The sequence below is a fragment of the Hyperoodon ampullatus genome, assembly GCF_949752795.1.
Source record: "Hyperoodon ampullatus genome assembly, chromosome: 8".
NCBI lineage: Eukaryota > Metazoa > Chordata > Mammalia > Artiodactyla > Ziphiidae > Hyperoodon > Hyperoodon ampullatus.
Window position 1 is genome coordinate 3,574,780 of NC_136921.1, and position 17,266 is coordinate 3,592,045.

At 54.7% G+C, this 17,266-nt stretch overlaps 1 protein-coding gene across 1 annotated transcript; it reads right to left on the reverse strand.

The window, feature by feature from the left end:
• Positions 1 to 1,496: 1,496 nt before the first annotated feature.
• On the reverse strand, positions 1,497 to 2,223 carry PRLH (prolactin releasing hormone; the record flags this gene model as incomplete). The annotated part of the gene is made up of 2 exons (XM_079710367.1): positions 1,497 to 1,660; positions 2,148 to 2,223. 2 exons carry the CDS (start codon positions 2,221 to 2,223, stop codon positions 1,497 to 1,499), a joined length of 240 nt encoding a protein of 79 aa, XP_079566493.1.
• Positions 2,224 to 17,266: the final 15,043 nt, after the last annotated feature.

Genomic DNA, 17,266 nt, shown 5'->3' on the forward strand with positions numbered 1-17,266 from the left:
CTTCTTTCACTTTGCGTCATGCTTTCAAGGTTCATCCATGTGGTAGCATTTGAAAGAACTTCCTTTTCATGGCTGAATAATAACCCATTGTGTGGATGGACCACGTTCTGTTATCCATTCATCTATCGATGGGTATTGGGTTGTTTCTACCTTTTTGGCTGTTGTGAATTGTACTGCTATGAACATTCCTGTACAAGTATTTATTTGAACACCAGCTCTCAGCTCTCTGGGGTATGTACCCACGAGTGGGAGTGGCTGTGTGCTAACTCCAGGTTTAACTTTTGAAGAACCGCCAAACTGCTTTCCTGGGCTCTCCACGCTGCCTGCCCTGGCCCAGCACCTGCCTGCCCTGGAAGCAGACCTGGCCGCTCTCCTATTCCCCCGTGCGCATCCACCCTGGGGAGGTGCCGACGCTGCGGGAGCTCTCCCCTGGGAGGGGACTGGCCTCTGGCCTCCCTCTGGCCTCCCTGTGGCTGGGAAGGGCGGCAGCCCTGGTGCAGCTCCATTTGGGTGGTCTGGGCCAGCTCAGCCTCCTCCAGCGGGCCAGTGAGTGTGACCCGCCTTCCTTGATTTGGAGCAGGGATGGCTGGTGTCTGGGGTCCTGTGGGCTTGCTCTGCGTCCCGAGCCCTCCTGAGTGTGGATGGACAGAAGGAGTCCCGTGGTCCGGGCAGCCTCCTGGGATCCCGCAGGCAGAGGCCTGATGGGCCCTGAGCTCTGGGTTCAGAAGCAACTGGTTAAACCTGCCCTGCCCCCCACCCCAGTGCTGGACTAGGGGGTGAGCCTTGGAGAAGGGGGTTTACGCTCACAGAGCATCCACACTTGTTGGCTGCACCAACCTGAGCTCAGGAGTGGCAGGGGAGTTACTAGCCCCAGGTTCAGGCGTGGGAACCGGGGCTCCGAGAAGTTAGTGGCTGGGCCCAGTCGCCCACTTAGTGGCTGTGTTCCCCGATGCCAAAGCGAGTTCCCTCTGAGACAGGACACAGGGACGTCCCCGTGCGATTTGAAATGGACGCGAGCTGGGGTTGAAATACTTGAACCTAAGAGTACTGGAAACAAGCCACCCGTGCTTCTTTTTCTCCCCCGAGTACCAACAGGGAGGGGAAAAGTCCTGGGGCAGAGAGAGGGCAGGGCAGGCCGGGGGGCGGGGCTGCCCTCCTCTGGGGCCTCCTGCGTGGTGGCCTTGTGCAGTGCACAGCCTGAGCAGCCATTCAGGGCGGCTTGGGGGAGGGTGGTAGGAGCTGCAGCGACCGAGGACATCACAGCCTCTCTACTCCATGCTGGGCGCCCTTGGAAAAGTCCTAGAGCCTCTGGGCTCTAAGAGTCCTCTAGGCTAATGTCCCACGAGGGAAGGCACCTCCCACTTTGTCCCCACACAGACACTTGTAAACAAGGCCAGCTGCTTTGCTTTTATTGGGACTGAAGGGGACGCAGCCTGTGGAGGAGGGGCGGGGGCTGGAGGCCGGCTCCTGGGGCTCTTCCTGGGGGAGCTGCGCTGTCAGCCACGCTGGGAGGGCTCAGCGCCTCCTGCCAGGGGGAAGCAGGCGGGCGGGCGCTGGAGGCCAGGCTTTGGTCCATCCCCCAGGGCTGCTCTCCTCCGGCCAAAGCGGCCCACAGGCCGGATTCCACGGCCCGTGTACCAGGCAGGATTGATGTCGGGGGCTGGAAAGAGAGAGAGCAGTGTGTGAATGCACGTGCCCTGGTGTGTGCAACCGCGGTGGCAGGGCCCAGTGCACGCGCTCAGCTCACTGCTGCCCAGTCGCCAGGCCATGCAGGGACCTGCCCGCGCAGGAGGGGCGCCCAGAGGGCCTGGCCAAGCCGTTTCTGGGGGGTGCGGTGGCTTCGGGAGATGGGAATTCAAACTCCCCCTTCCCTTCCTGTCCCCACAAGCCTGTGCTCATGGGCAAAGTGGCCTCAGCCCCAGGCTGCCCTGGTGGTGAGGACTGAACCCCTCCCCCGAACGTCGGGCAGGGGCCCTTGGGAGCAGGTGTCAGGGACACTGTGGGGAGAGGTCTGGTGAGCAGGAGGCCGAGCTCCCAGCCCTGGGGCACTTAGCACGGATGGTGCCCCAGCTCAGGAGGCGGCCGGGCCCCCACCGCGACCCCGGGGCGGAGGGGTGGGAGGGCAGGCCGGGGGTCTGGGCACTCACTGCGGAGCTCCGTGGAGTGCGGGTGGGCCAGGCCCAGCAGCAGCAGGCACAGGAGCCAGGCCCCCAGTGCCTTCATCCCTCGGGCTCCTTGAGAAGCCCACTCGAGCTGGGGTCCCACACGGGAGGGCGCAGCCTGGAGCAGGGGTAAAGGTGAGAGCGCGTGAGCACAAAGCTGGGACCCTCAGATAACGCGGGCGCTGCGCACGTCAGCGTGGACGTGCCCGTGTGCGTGAGCGTGTGTGTCTGTGAGTGCACGTGTGCATGGGTGTGCACCTGTGTACAACAGGGTGTGTGTGTGTGTGTGTGTTTTCACGCCCCTGTGTACGTGAGGGGGTGTGCATGGGGTTACACGCGTGTGCAGGCAGCTGTGCTCTGCTGTGCGTTTCTCTGCTCTGCTGGGATGGCAGTGAGCATAGAGGTAGCAGGCGACCTGGCTCTCTGCACAGTCCCTTGCTCCCCTGGGCACCCCACCCTCTCCTCCGTACGGTGAGCACTAAATGAGGTGACCACGTGTGTGGTGGCCTCTGCCGTGCTCAGTCATGTTTGCAAGGACCCTCTGTCATCAGAAGGAAGCCGGGAGGAACGTGAGCTGTGGATGTGGAGAGCAGGGCTCTCTTGGAACTGCCCCCATCTGTCTGCCTGTCTGTGTCAGGGAACCAGGAGTGCGGGAGGGCTCCGCGCCACTGTGGGTGTGCGCACCTGGCCTCGGCAGGGAGGGCAGAGGTGAGGGGGTTGGTGGGGAGCCGCCCGGAGGAGCCAGGGTTGCTGCAGAGGTGGACAGGGTGCGGCCCAACCTCAGACGTGCCCAGGGAGGGAAGCCAGGGGGATGCTGAGCTTGGACCACGCTCAGGGGCCGGGACCCCGGTGCAGGGTTCTTTCCCTCCCTCGGCCCGGTTGCATCCTGCCCCGTGGTGGCTGGAGAACGTCAGCTGCCAGCCGGGCACTGTAGAAGTGTCATCATCTTCCATCCTTCCCAAGAGCACTCACCTTCCCCACGACCCCAGATCCCAGATGCTGAGTCTCCAAGATCAACCTGCAGCAGGAGGCACCTGTCCTCATGCAGCAGGACACCCCCAGTACCGGTGTTGGGGGAGAGGGTGCTGAGGGCAACAGAGACACCCAGAAAACTCACTTCTCACCCTGCCGGGGCTGAGGCCCTGAACAGCATCCATCCCGCAGAACTGGCAACTCCTTCTGCAGGTGCCCCCAGCTCATAGGGCTGGGTCCTCCCCACCCCCCCCACCCTTGGCACTTTAGGAACCCGCAGAAGATGCCAGAGAGGCTGCCTGTTTCAGGGAGGACCCTGCTGCCGACCTTGGCTTTCCAGCCCCCGGAAAGTGCTCTCCATGCAAGAGATTTAAGATGCCCACCCCGTTCCTTTCCAGAGACATGCTGGGGTGTCTCACACTCAGTGGCAGGGGGACTCCAACTTAGAGGAAATGGAGGTGCCATCATCAAAGCAGAGTAATAAAGGGCGCTCCCTGGCGGTCCAATGGTTGGACTCGGCACTTTCACTGCTGGGGCCCAGGTTCAATCCCTGATCGGGGAACTAAGATCCCCGCAGCCAAAAAAAAAAAAAAAAAAAAAAGCAGAGTAATAAAAAGATGCACCCAGAGACACTGGGGTGTTTGCTCCTCCCCCTGGGCTAGGACCCTCGCTGGGTGGAGGGCGTCTTAGGAGAACCCTGACAGCACCTGATACCAGAGGAAGGACCTGCCTCCTGAGAGTTGGAGGTTGGCTGTGGCCTGGCCGGCGGGATTCCTGGTCTGCATTCCCAGCAGAGTTGCCTGGACGGCTTCACCTTTCGTCTCCACCACGGGCAGCCTTGTGCACCGGGGCCCCGGCAGGCCGGCGTGGCCCTCAGATGCACAAGCGATGCGGTGGCTGCCCCGCCAGTCCTGGCTGCCAGGACTGACCCCTGCCCGGATGTGGAGGGAAGGTTGACAGAGGAGGGTGGGGTGTCAGGGACCCCCACCCTCTCCAGCACCCTGGGAGCTACTCACCGAGGTTCCCACGAAGCTGGCAAGTGCTGTGACCAGGAGCAGTGACCCAGGTGGCAGCCAGCTTCCCCCTTTTATAGTCCCAGGCGGAAGCAGTCGACCCGACACCCGCCCGTCCCTCCCCGCCCGCCTCCCTCACTGGGCAGCATCAGGAGAGAGTTGTTATTTTTCTTTTCTTTCTTCTATTTTTTTTTTTAAACTCTCATTAGTGATGTGGTGTGTCCCTTCCTGGGTTATATAATTTCATTTGGGCTGAGTGGTTTTAAAACACATTAGCCTTCCTCCTTCATGCTTTGGGCAATTGCAGTCAGGTGCCACCAGCCTGGGTGCTCGCAGCCGCGTGATGGCTGACGCAGAGGGGACCCTGCGGCTGTCTCCCTCCTCCTTTAAGTCCCAGTTTCCAATGCAAAGGTGAAGGGACAAGTCACCCGAGGCCATCACAACTGAATGATATATCCTCATAATCCTTCCCAGGCACCTATGTGGATTTTCATAGCTGCATTCATTACATGCAAGCCACTTTCGTCCTGTTCCGATCACTGAAAAATTATTTTTCCTAGGCTTTTCCAGAATTGTCATAATTACTGTTTAAAATAAACAAGTTTATTATTATTATAAAACAAATACATGTATTTCCTTTGTGAAATAAATAGTAAACTATTTTTATTATAAAAGCTATTTATATACATTTGGAAAGAAGTTAGCACATACAGAAAGCTAGAAAAAAAACCCATCCATCATATCAGGGAATCCAACCATTTATCACATGCGATATATTTGCTTCTCGTGGGCTTTTCACATACTCTCTGGGTAGATTCATCGGACTTGTGCTATTTTAAATAACTGAGCACTGCTCTCCACTTCACTTGGCCCTCAGAACTGAGCTCGTTCATATACTGAATAATCCTAGATTAGAGCAAAGGTCATTTAAGCGCTGTTGGGCATCATCTCAAAGAGCCTGTCCTGGGGAGGACACCTCCCGGGTTGCTCTCCTTGGACGTGCGCAGGGGCCATGCGGCCCTTCCTGAGCCTCTGTCAGACTTTGAGGAAAGTTCCAGAGCTGTACCTGGATCCCAGAGGGTCAGTCACGGGCACTTCTCCTTCCTGCCATGGCTGCCCATTTCTGGTGATGGAGGTTATATGAGTGGTGGGTTCCCAGAAAGTCTGGAGTCGGGGGTCGCTGGTGAGGGGGAGTGTATAAGGAGCGTGGCGGGTGGCTTCCACCCCGGGCTGCAGGCTGAGGCCACTGGGATGGATTCTGTCAGAATGCCCAGGGGAGCTCAGGGTCCGCGGTGGTCAGAGTGGCTCTTGTGAAGAGTGGTGATGGTGGAGAAGCACTGACATGAGGTGTGGTCCTGTCTCGAGGTGGGTCCTCTCCCTGCAGATGTGTGCACAGTACCTGGGCCTCAGGGGCAGTGGACACTGTGAGACCACAGCAGCTGGAGGCAGCTTCCTGGGCACCGTCGTGGGAGCCTGCATGTGTGTGTGTGTGCGTGTGTGCGTGTCAGTGTGTCTGTGTGAGTGTGCCTGCATGTGTGTGTGAGTGAGTGTGCACGTCGTGTGTGTGCGTGTGAGGGTGTCTGTGCGTGTGCGGGTGTGCACGTGTGTGCGAGTGTGCATGTGTGAGTGTGCACGCGTGCGTCTGTGTGTGCATGTGTGTGTGCATGTGTGGTGTGTGCGTGTGGTGTGTGCGTGTGGTGTGTGTGTATGTGTGCATGAGTGTGTGTGGGGGGGGTAGTGAATCCTTCTCTTTCAGCCAAGCAGCTTCGTCTCAGTGCAGGTTGGTGCTGATAAAAGAAATGTTCACATATTGAGGTCTGGGGGAGTCGTTCCGGCTTATACGTGCATTAACTTGAACCGTATGTTAACTAGAACATCCTGTTTGTGGCCCAACAAACATACATTGTACGTCTGCTCTAATCATTAAAGAAAAGGGCGCACTGACCAGAAGTAAAGAATGTCCGTGTTAAAAATAAAGATGAAATGCCTCCCTTCCTGGGATGCTGATGCTGGTGCTCCTTTGATGATAAGACTCCCTTCCCAGGGCCAAGGCCATGCTGGCTCACTGTGTACCTGCTGGTCTGTTTTTTTTTTTTTTAACTTTGAAAGAATGTATCCCTGACTTGTTTAATGTTGATGTTTTTTGTTCTGACAAGATACACAGCTGTTCTGAAAACCATGCTCCTCCAGAGCAGTTCCGGAGTTATCTGGGAGGCTGGCTTCCGGGCTGTAGCCCTCAGCTTGGCTCAGATAAATCTCTTTTCTATTCCTAGTATAGACTGTCGATTGATTATTTTGGTCGACAGGGTGGCATTGCTCCAGCCCCTGCGCCCACGGCTCTCTGCTCCGCCCTGCTGACAGAGGGGAATGATGTCCCATGTGGTCTCTGGTGGCAGCCATAAGAGGACCCAGAGTTACTGAGGGGGCACTTTGAGAACTGGAGGTGCTACTCTACTGCTCTCGCCAGGAACCCCCGAGCCCCAGGGGGCACCTGCAAGACGTTATTTACGAGAACACCTGGAGCCACAGTCTGCTGCTCCCTGGTCTGTATCTCTAGCTAGAAATTATTTATGGCAGGTGTGGGTGAACAGTACACACACAGAGGCCTCAGATCTTTGGGGAGAGATGACAGTCTGGCTCCTGGGACCCCATGTGGGGTGTCTGTGAGGCATACATGGCTGGATCCAGTGACCCGCTCCCTGCTGGTCCAACGGAGGGCTTCTCAGCAGGCTCGGTCCATCCCTGACTGGCCAGCACCTGGGACACACATCACCCTGTTCACTCTTGTGTCTAGAACCATGAGCTGTGGACGCTGCAGGGCTACAGTCAGAATCTGGGCTGGAGAGGCAGGGGCGGGGGTGGAGACTCACCTCCTGAAATGCGTGATGAACGGCTCATGGTCAAGAGGGACGCTCCGAGAGGTCTCAAGGGCATGGCTGCCCCGAGCCACCCTGGCCCCTGCCCTTCCCTCCATCCTGAGAGGATGTTCCAGGTGCACCAGGCTGCTGTGAGCGGATGACGCTCCTGCACTGGAAGAGCCACGTGGAGGAGACCCCCGTGTCCTCAGCATAGTTAGGAGAACCCCAGTCTTCGGGGTGGAAGTTGTTTTTTTTTTTTTTTTTTTTTACGGTACGCGGGCCTGTCACCGCTGCGGCCTCTCCTGTCGCGGAGCACAGGCTCCGGACGCGCAGGCTCAGCGGCCACGGCTCACGGGCCCAGCCGCTCCGTGGCACGCGGGATCCTCCTGGACCGGGGCACGAACCCGCGTCCCCTGCATCGGCAGGCGGACTCTCAACCACTGCGCCACCAGGGAAGCCCGAAGTCACAGTTTTGAGGTCTTTGAGCTTACACACTCACATGGTAGATTACCGGGTACACAGCGGGCACGCAGTAAGTGGCGTGATGACGGATGGTTTTTGTTTTGGCTTTTGGACCTAATGGTGCTCTGTAGGGGGTTGAATAGTGTCCTCCCAAATTCATGTCCACCTGGAACCTCAGATGCGACATTATTTGGAAATAGGGTTGTTGCAGATGTAATTTGTTAAGACGAGATCATTCTGGTGTAAAGCGGGCCCTAAATCCAATCACTGGTGTCGTGATGAGAAGAGGACAGACAAGCAGAGACACACAAGGGAAGAGGCAATGTGGATTCTGAGGCAGAGACGGGAGGGATGCGGCCACAGGACCAGGCACAACGTCAAGGGCTGCCAGAAGCACCTGAGGCTGGGGGAGAAGCATGGGGCCATTTCCCCTGGCAGCCTCCAGAAGGAGCCAAGCCTGCCGATACCTTGATTTTGGACTTGCTCTCTTGACCTGTGAGGCAATGAATTTTTGTTGTTCTAAGCCACCTTGCTTGTCGTCCTCTGTTATGGCAGCCATGGGAAAATATGCAGTGCTCCATAAATGTGACTGATGACATGGTTCTTTCTGGCCCTTGTTCCTAGAAGAAACTAGAGTCTTTGTGGCTTTGGCCTGTGTGTTTCTTAAACACGGGATTCCTCTGGACCCCTGGAAAGACACAGTCCTATCTGAGGTCTAGCTGCAGAAGAGCCCTGGTGAATGGAGTATTCAGTTATTGGCAAAGCTGTTTCTGAGGTAGATGGCTTCTGAAAATCCAAATTCTTGAGAAAATGTTAAAGCACTCATCTGTAAATTAGAAAGCTGTTTTTGAAGTCTGGGTCATGTGAGTGAGGTCCCTGAGGCCTGAGTGAGATGAAGTTATATTGAGAGGTGGGTGGGCAGCAGTGGGGGTCCCTTCCTTCTCCAAGAGGCAGTGGCTCTGGGGACCTGACTCTGCATCTGGCATCTGCAGCAGTGCCTTGCTCACGGCTCCCAGTCAGCTGGTTTCCAAGCTTCAAATGTGATGATGATGTGAGAAACATTATGTACGTAGGAGCTGCGTATTAATCAGGGTTCTGCAGAGAAACAGAACCAATAAGGGTTGTGTGCGTGTGCGTGTGTGTGTGCGTGTGTGTGTTTTCGAGGAGAAAGAGAAAGGGAGAGAGGGGGATTTTATGGAAGAGCCTCATGTGACTTTGGGCCTGGCAAGTCTGAACTCCTCAGGGCAACCGGCAGCCTGGAGACGAGGGAAGAGTTGATTTTGCCACCGGAGTCCCAGCATAGTCTGCAGAATTCCCTCTTCCTCGGGAACATCAATCTTTTTCCTCTTAAGGGCTTCAGCTGATTAGATGAGGCCCACCCACGTTATGGCGTGTCCTCTGTTAATCTCGCCTGAAAATCACCTTCACAGCAACATCTAGACTGGGGTTTGACTAAACATCTGGACTCCACAGCCAGGCCAAGATGACGCATAAAATTAACCATCACAGACTGCTGTGTTTGTGATGATGGAGCAAAGTACTACTTTCTCCAGTGTGACTATTTCCTTGGGATTCTGAGCCCAGGTGCCACTGAGCTGCAAGTGTGGAAGGACTTGAGGGGTTGGCTTGTTTATTTACCCAAAAGGCTGCCTCTGGGCAGACTTTGCTGTAGATGTTTTCAGGGGAATCTGGCAGCATAAGATTCCTCAGGCTGGCCCTTTCCTGAGAAGCCACAGCTGTTAGGTAACTTCTGGAATGGACTTCACCTACTTACCCATAAATTAACTTGCAGGAGTCTTGGCTAAATGTTAATATGTGAATGGATGTCCAGAGGAATGAACAAGGTTGCTGGTTGAGAGAGGATTCTGACTTTTTCTTTTCTTACCTTATTTTTTTAGCTTATCTATTTTTTCTGTTTTCTTCCCAATAAAGCATAAAGACATCTCATAGGTAGTAAAAATCCTCTATAAAAATAACTTTGGAGATACGGGCATTGTGAGTATGCTGAAAGATTACTTGGCTGCAGCCAGCAAGCTGAATTCAGAATGCCTGGTTGGCAGAGGCCAAGCACTAAGATTCCTAGCGCTCCTTCAGCGATGGGTTGTGAGGCCCCCAGCAAAGCAGCTTCTTCCTCACGGTGCTGCTGAGAAGTGAAAGTCCTTGGAACTTTCTGAAATGAAGGTTTGGTATAAAATTGTGGAATTGTAGCTCTTTGACTCATGGCTGGCTTGAAGTTGATGAGACCAGGGAGGTGACCTGTGAAATCACACTCTTCCGAAGGACTTGCAGGAGACTGGGCGTCCTCTGGCGACCTGGGTGCTGGATGCTAGGTTATCTGAACAGAACGGTTTGTGCTGCCCGTGCACAGCCCGCCTTTAACCATGAAAGGTCTTTGGTAGATTCCTGCATTCAACTCCTCGTCATGCTTTTTTCTCTTTTCCACATTAAGGAGATGGACAGAGAAAAAGACTCTGGAGAAGTATTTTAACTACTGTTTAAATAGTGTCTCTCATGTCCACCCGGGGTCACAGTGAAGCCACTGGCTTCTCTTGTTCCCTGGTTGGAAGCAGGGGTATGACTCTCTGTACACCAGGGCCACTGGTCCCTGACCTGTGTTCCGCTCCCCGGAGAGATGTGTCTGGAATGGCCATCCGGTAGGAAAAGGAACTCTGGAGAATTCTCTCAAACAGTGGAATTTATAAAGACTATTGGGAATTAGATGAAAAATCCCCTCTTATTAGACGCCCTGGGAGCCAGAAACACAGCTGCCAGTGTGGCTTCTGTGTCTCCTGGAAATACAGGGGTGCCTGACACCCAGCAGAGCACTTTGAAGTTGAACCTTGTTTTGTTTTTTTTTGCGGTACGCGGGCCTCTCACTGCTGCGGCCTCTCCCGTTGCGGAGCACAGGCTCCGGACGCGCAGGCTCAGCAGCCATGGCTCACGGGCCCAGCCGCTCCGCGGCATGTGGGATCCTCCTGGACCGGGGCACGAACCCGTGTCCCCTGCATCGGCAGGCGGACTCTCAACCACTGTGCCACCAGGGAAGCCCCCCACCCTTGTTTTTAATTGCAGTATAATTGATTTACAATATTGTGTTAGTTTTAGGGGTACAGTAAAGTGATTCAGATATACACACACACACACACGCACATATATATATCTTTTCCATTATAGGTTATTACAAAGTATTGAATATAGTTCCCTGTGCTATGCAGTAGGTTCTTGTTGTTTATCTATTTTATATACAGTCGTGTGTATCTGTTAATCACATACTCCTAATTTATCCCTTGCTCCCTTTTCCCTTTGGTAATCAGAACATTGTTTTCTATGTCTTTGAGTCTGTTTCTGTTTTGTAAATAAGTTCATTTGTATCATTTTTTTCTAGATTCCACATGGTATTTGTTTTTCTCTGTCTGGCTTACTTCACTTAGTATGATAATCTCTAGGTCCACCCATGTTGCTGAGAATGATATTATTTCATTCTTTTTATGACTAATATTCATATATATATATATATATATATATATATATATATATATATACCACAACTTCTTTATCTATTCATCTGTCAATGGACATTTAGGCTGATTCCATGTCTTGGCTATTGTAAGTAGTGCTGCTGTGAACATAGGGGTGCATGTATCTTTTCGAATTAGAGTTTTCATCTTGTCTGGATATATGCCCAGTAGTGGGATTGCTAGGTCATATGGTAGCTCTATTTTTAGTTTTTTAAGAAACCTCCTGACTGTTCCCCATAGTGGCTGTACCAGTTTACTTTCCCAACAGTGCAGGAGGGTTCCCTTTTCTCCACACCCTCTCTAGCATTTACTGTTTGTAGGTTTTTTGTTTGGTTGTTTTGTTTTTTTTTGCGGTACGCAGGCCTCTCACTGTTGTGGCCTCTCCCGTAACAGAGCACAGGCTCCGGACGCGCAGGCTCAGTGGCCATGGCTCATGGGCCTAGCCGCTCCGCGGCATGTGGGATCTTCCCGGACCGGGGCACGAACCCGTGTCCCCTGCATCGGCAGGTGGACTCTCAACCACTGCGCCACCAGGGAAGCCCTGTTTGTAGGTTTTTTGATGATGACCATTCTGACTGGTGTAAGGTGATACCTCAATGTAGTTTTGATTTTCATTTCTCTAATAATTAGTGATGTTTAGCATCTTTTCATGTGCCTGTTGGCCACCTGTATGTCTTCTTTGGAGAAATGTCTATTTAAGTCTTCTGCAGATTTTTGGATTGGGCTGTGAGCCTTGGCTTTGAGTGAGAGATTGGATAGCAAGTCAGGAAGTGTCCTACTCAGAGAGGACAGGAGACTCTTCGTCATGTCAGCTCTTGGGGACACGGGCTTGGCTCTGTCCCTGTGCCTGTCTGACTCCAAAGGAAGCCCCCTCCCTCATCTCGGGGATGAGCCTTGGGGCTGTGTCTGGACCGAGCCAACAGCGTCACCCATGGCAAAGCCAGCAGAACGTGGGCAGCTTGGGAGCCCTTTGAAATTACAGCCTCCCTCACTCTGCCTGGTGAACTCCAGTCCTGCTCTGCCTTAGACTGTCCATGTGCCATCACTGTGTCACTGTCACTGTCCTCACGTCTGCCATCTCTTGGAAGACAGGGGTGGAGCCAGGCCACCACCTATCCTTAGGCCCGCATCCATCTGTGCTGCACAGCAGGAGCCCTAGGGACCCCCATCCACGTGGGCCCTGGCCAGAGACCCCTCGGTCCCCAGAGAAGCTGGCGCCAGCAGGGGTCCAAGGTGTGCCCAGAACTTTCCACCTGACCTTTCCCCTGCACCTTTCAATCCTTGGTCCTTTGCATATGAATGTTTACATACGTTACATATCACTTAAATTCTAGTCCTTATATTATCTTAGTTTTTCATTTATTTGTTCAACAGCAACCATGAACAAACACCACCCCTTGTCTGCTCTCACCCCAAACCCTGTAGCTTTTACACAGGGGCCAAAAAGACACAACCACCAACCCCGAGAGAGCCTGGATTAGGGATGAAGAGCTGGGGTGGTGGGTAAGTGTCCTCTCAAGAGTCTGCCGGGGCTGGGGGCAGCGAGGCTGTTGTGAGGAGGGTCCCCGCGGACTGAGGGAGAGCACACCAGTCACGTGACGATGTCCTGGGGAAGGCACGGGGGGTGGGGGGAAATCTGCAATTTATTGGACACCATCACATGGCAGAAAAAGCATCCCCTTTGGTGTTCCTGTAGTCCTGAGTCTGAATCTGCCTTCGCGCTACTAGCTTGGGCAAGTCTTATGACCTTTGTGGAATTTCTATTTTTTCACTCAGAAGACAAGCTGATGGCACCTACCTTGCAGGGCTGTTGTGTGGATTAGAGATCGTGACCCCTTTAGTGGCTTGGGGTCTGAATATGTCACGTCTCTAGTTTTTATTATTAGTCTTTTACGTGCTCACCAGTCCTTGTCATCAGGATCCCTCCCACATCCCAGAAAAAAACAAGAGCTCTGGGGCTCCCTCAGCCTCAAAAGTTCAGCCCTGTTTCCAAAGGCGAGGTGGGAGGGGTGCACGGCTGTGGCTGCTGCCACCAATGTCCCTGCTGGGAACCTGCAGTCTGGTGGCGGTGTGTCCCTTGCTGGGGTGGTGCCCAGGCTGCTGCGGATGCCTAGGTGCAGGACCGCCTTGACCTTGGGCTCGCATTACCACTCAGTGAGGTCACGGGCCTGGCTCTTGATCCTGAAGCATTTCCACTGCGTCTGGGCGCTGGGCCCCGGGTGTCTGGTCACGGCCACTCACTGCCCGGGCACAGACCTCCTCCCCGCCTCCTTCCCTAAACTGGCACTACTGGAGTTTTCCTTGCACAGAGTGGGTCCTCTGGCCTTGAGTGGGGTGGTGAGCACCACTCCCGCTACTGGGAGAGGGAAGGAAAGAGCTCGAGGGAAATTTCCACGAGGGCTGGGGGACAAGGGGAGGCAGGCAATGCCACCGGGATGGAACGGGGGAGGGCGGGTGTCCGTGTCCCCCAGCTCTCAGGGGTGAGGTGTGAGTGTGGCCAGGCTGCAGGCAGAGTCCCACGGTCTCTGTGGAGGCTGAGCTCCGAGGGGCAGGGGGCCGATCCTGTTTGCTCCATACTCTCTCTTGGGGGCTCTGGAAAGGGGTTCCACTGACTGGTTTCTGTAAACAAAAGATTTCCTAGTGTGACAACGGTGGGTTAAACGTTGGCTCCCAATACTTACATCGCCATCCCAACTCCTGGAACCTGAGAATGTGACCTTACTTGGAACAGGGGCTTTGCTCAGGTAACTGGGGTAAAGATCTTGAGAGGAGGGGATTGTCCTGGGCAATCCAGCTGGGCCCTAGATCCAATGACAAGTGTCCTTTTGAGAGAAAGGCAGAGGGGGGAGACGACACCGAGAAGACAGACAGACGAGGAGACGACACCGAGAAGACAGACAGACGAGGAGACGACACCGAGAAGACAGACAGACGAGGAGACGACACAGAGAAGACAGACAGACGAGGAGACGACACCAAGAAGAAGAACATGTGGAGGTAGGTGGGGGTTGGAGGGATGCGGCCACAAGCCTCGGACCACTGGAGCCCCCAGAACCTGGAAGAGGCAAAGGACAGTTTCTCCTAGAGCTTCTGGAAGGAGTGCGGCCCTGCACACACCTTGATTTTGGACTTCTGGCCCCTGTGAGAGAACACATTTCTACTGTTTTAAGCAGCCCAGGTCGTAGTAATCTGTTCAAGCAGCCGCAGGGCCCATCGAGGTCAGGCTGTGGGCGGTGCCCGACTCCAAGACACAGCGGACCCGGTTTTTGCCAAGATGGTGAGTTAATGTGAGGTGCCGGCTCCTTTCACCGAACAAAATCTGCAGAAACTACTGAGTAAGAGAACAAACAATCCTAGGCTTTGAGAAGGGCCCTCAGGGAGGCCGAGAGCCACTTGGGATGGAAGGTTTGGGGCAGTGGTGGCAGCAGCCGGGGTGGAGGGAGACTGGGGTGAAGATAAAGGAGACAAACATCATCTGGTCCTTCCACGCTGCTCAGCACCGCCTGGGGACGATCCTTGCCAACCCTCGCGAGCCCAAGGTCAAGGCAGTCCTGCACCTGTTGGGGCCGCAGCCTGGACCAGGGGTCAGCACAGATTTTCCATAAAGAGCCAGACAGGAAATATTCGGGTTTGTAGCACAAAAGCAACCACAGACACAAGGAAACATATGGACGTGGCCAGACTTGCTGACCTGGCCTGGACCGCTGGAGTGGGCGGCCTCGGGAGGGAGCAAGGGCAGAGAAGCTTTGGAGAAAAGAGAAGGGCTGCCCTGCCCTGCCTGGACATCGTCGCTCCAAACCCACAGGACTGTGGACCCCAGGCTGGGGAGCTGTCTCCTCTCAAGGTTCCCAGGGGCTCAAAGGAGAAGGCAAAGGGGGCCAGCGGTGGGGTTCACGGCGACCATCCTGATGCCCTGCGCTGCCCAGGCATGGCTGACAGGGCAGCCAGTACTCCCAGGGGACACGAATCCTCAAGTCAAAATGATGGTCTCAAGAGAGCAATAACACACTGGACCACTCGTAACACTGGAAACAAAAGCACAGCATCCACGCAACACCACAGGGTGGTAAGACAAGCACGACGAGGGTACTGAGGTGACGGGGGTACGAGGCACGTGAAGCCAGATCTGACATCCTGGAAATAAACGAGTGGACATTTGGCATAAAAATATACCCCAAATAAGGGACACAGCCGCTTACGGAACGGAAGGGTTGGGGCATATGCAGAAGTCAGAGTGGCCAGCTTTTCCCGAAAGAATGTGAGGTTAAAGAGAGGGTAAAGCCTTGGCCGGAGCCCCTGGGAGGACGGAGTTGACCTGAGTGGATGCAGCAGGGTTTGTGGGTAAGATCGGAGTTCAGTAGGATGGGCTGACTTTGAGATGCCAGAGGAAGAAGCCGCTGGTCTGTGGTGGGGACCTCGGGGGGTCTGGGCTGCAATCCAGCCACAGGTGCCTAAAGCCGTGGGACCTGATGGGGATTGGAAAGGAGATTCGACATCAAGGGGCCGAGAGGGGCTGAGGAACCAGCGCAGGAGCTGGGAGAATTCACATCCCCGGCACCCCGGCCGCTGCCCACAAGATGGGTGCAGGTCCCTGGGCCATGCACACTGTCCGGGGCCTCTGCGGTGCTGTCGAGAGAATGAAAGAGTGAGTGTAGCCCTGACCCTCATCGGAGACCCCAGCGAGAGGCCTTCTGAAGGAGGGACAAATGTGCTTCCAGGTTGGAAGCTCTCTGAACTCAAGTTAGCAACGGAGCTAAGTGGCCACTAAGGTTCCGGGGCACAAGGCCTCACGTGCCTGTTACATCACACCCGGGGCAGTGCTGCAGGCCAGCCAGGACTGCTTCTTTCTTGATGCTAGGAGCTCACACTGACCTTTGTTTACTCTGTGAATAAGGAGGGGTGTACGGAAGCAAGGATCGATCCTCTTTTGCTTACTGGAATCTTTTAATCATTTTCAGCTTTGAATTAGGAGCTGACTATTTCAAGCAGCTTTCATTCTGAGAAGGAGTTTCAGAGCCATCTTTTCTGCAAATCCCAGCACAACCTGAAGCCTAGTCATTCAGATCAACTCAGATGCTGATTCTGAAAAGCGCACTGGAGCTGCCATGGGCCAGCCCGTCGATGACATGGTCTCTGCGGTGACTGTGATGCTATAGGCTCAGTGGAAACGCGAATGGAGCTCGTGATGCAGAATCTGTAAACCATGGGTGGGGCTGTGTCCACAGTCAGTCTTAGTATCAAAGGCTCTTGGGCATCATTTATTCACCTCTTCTTTCAGTTACCACAGAACACAAACACCAAACCACTTGAGAGAGCGAAGTTAAAGCTGACCCAAAGTCACTTTGGAAAGTACCAGAGGATCACAGGGGAGGCGGCCTCATGCTCGGGGCTCTGTTTCCTCCTCTGCAAAATGCGCTGAGGATTCAATAAACCGGTCCCTCTGAAGCACACAGCCGTGCTCAGGGAGGGGAGACCGGGTTACTGTGCTCAAGGCAGCTGTGGAGGGGGTCCCAGTGGGCTCCCCTTCAAGCTGGATGAGCCACACAGACACCCAGACGTGTCCCTGACTGCCAGAATGTCCGAGGCGGAGCAGGACTTGGAGATCCTCTGCGGACCGACGGCAAGTGCCCTCCTGGATTCCACCGCAGTGAGTGGCAGTGCCAGGCTGGGCCCCGCCCGTCCAGACTCCGCCAGTGCCTCCCGGCAGGTGGTCTGCACTTGCACCCGGGCTTTGAGCAAATGCTCACTGGCTGCCGCTGGCATGCTCTGTCCTCGACCACGGTGTCCTTTCTCCCAGCCTGTGAAGCACACGCTGGGAACCTGCAGACTAGGTGTGTTTGTGTGAGGAGATGCAGGGGTCTATCCCTCCCTGTTATTCAGACGGACATGAGCTCAGTGACTTGTCCTGACGTCCCGTCGCACCCACACACCTGCCCTGGCTCCGACAGACACAGTCAGGAGTATACAGATGGCTGGTGCTGTCACTGAGTCACCCCTTTTCCATTCTGGTCATGAAAGCAGCATAAGAAAGCCAGCAGTGAAAGGGGTAAAAGATCACTGAACAAGAGCTTCTTTGTGTCCTTCAAAAAGCTTAAACCACATTGCCCTAAAGGAAAGACGCGTCAGCTTAGATGTTTCTCACGGATCAGAGCAGGTGGGCAGGGGCGGCCTTGGAGGTCATCAGAGAACGTGGGTGAAGAGCTGACGGTCTGAGAACCGCTGTCAGCTCACGGATGGGGCTTCTTCTCGTTCCTGCACTGGGCTGCGTGCACTGGGAAGCG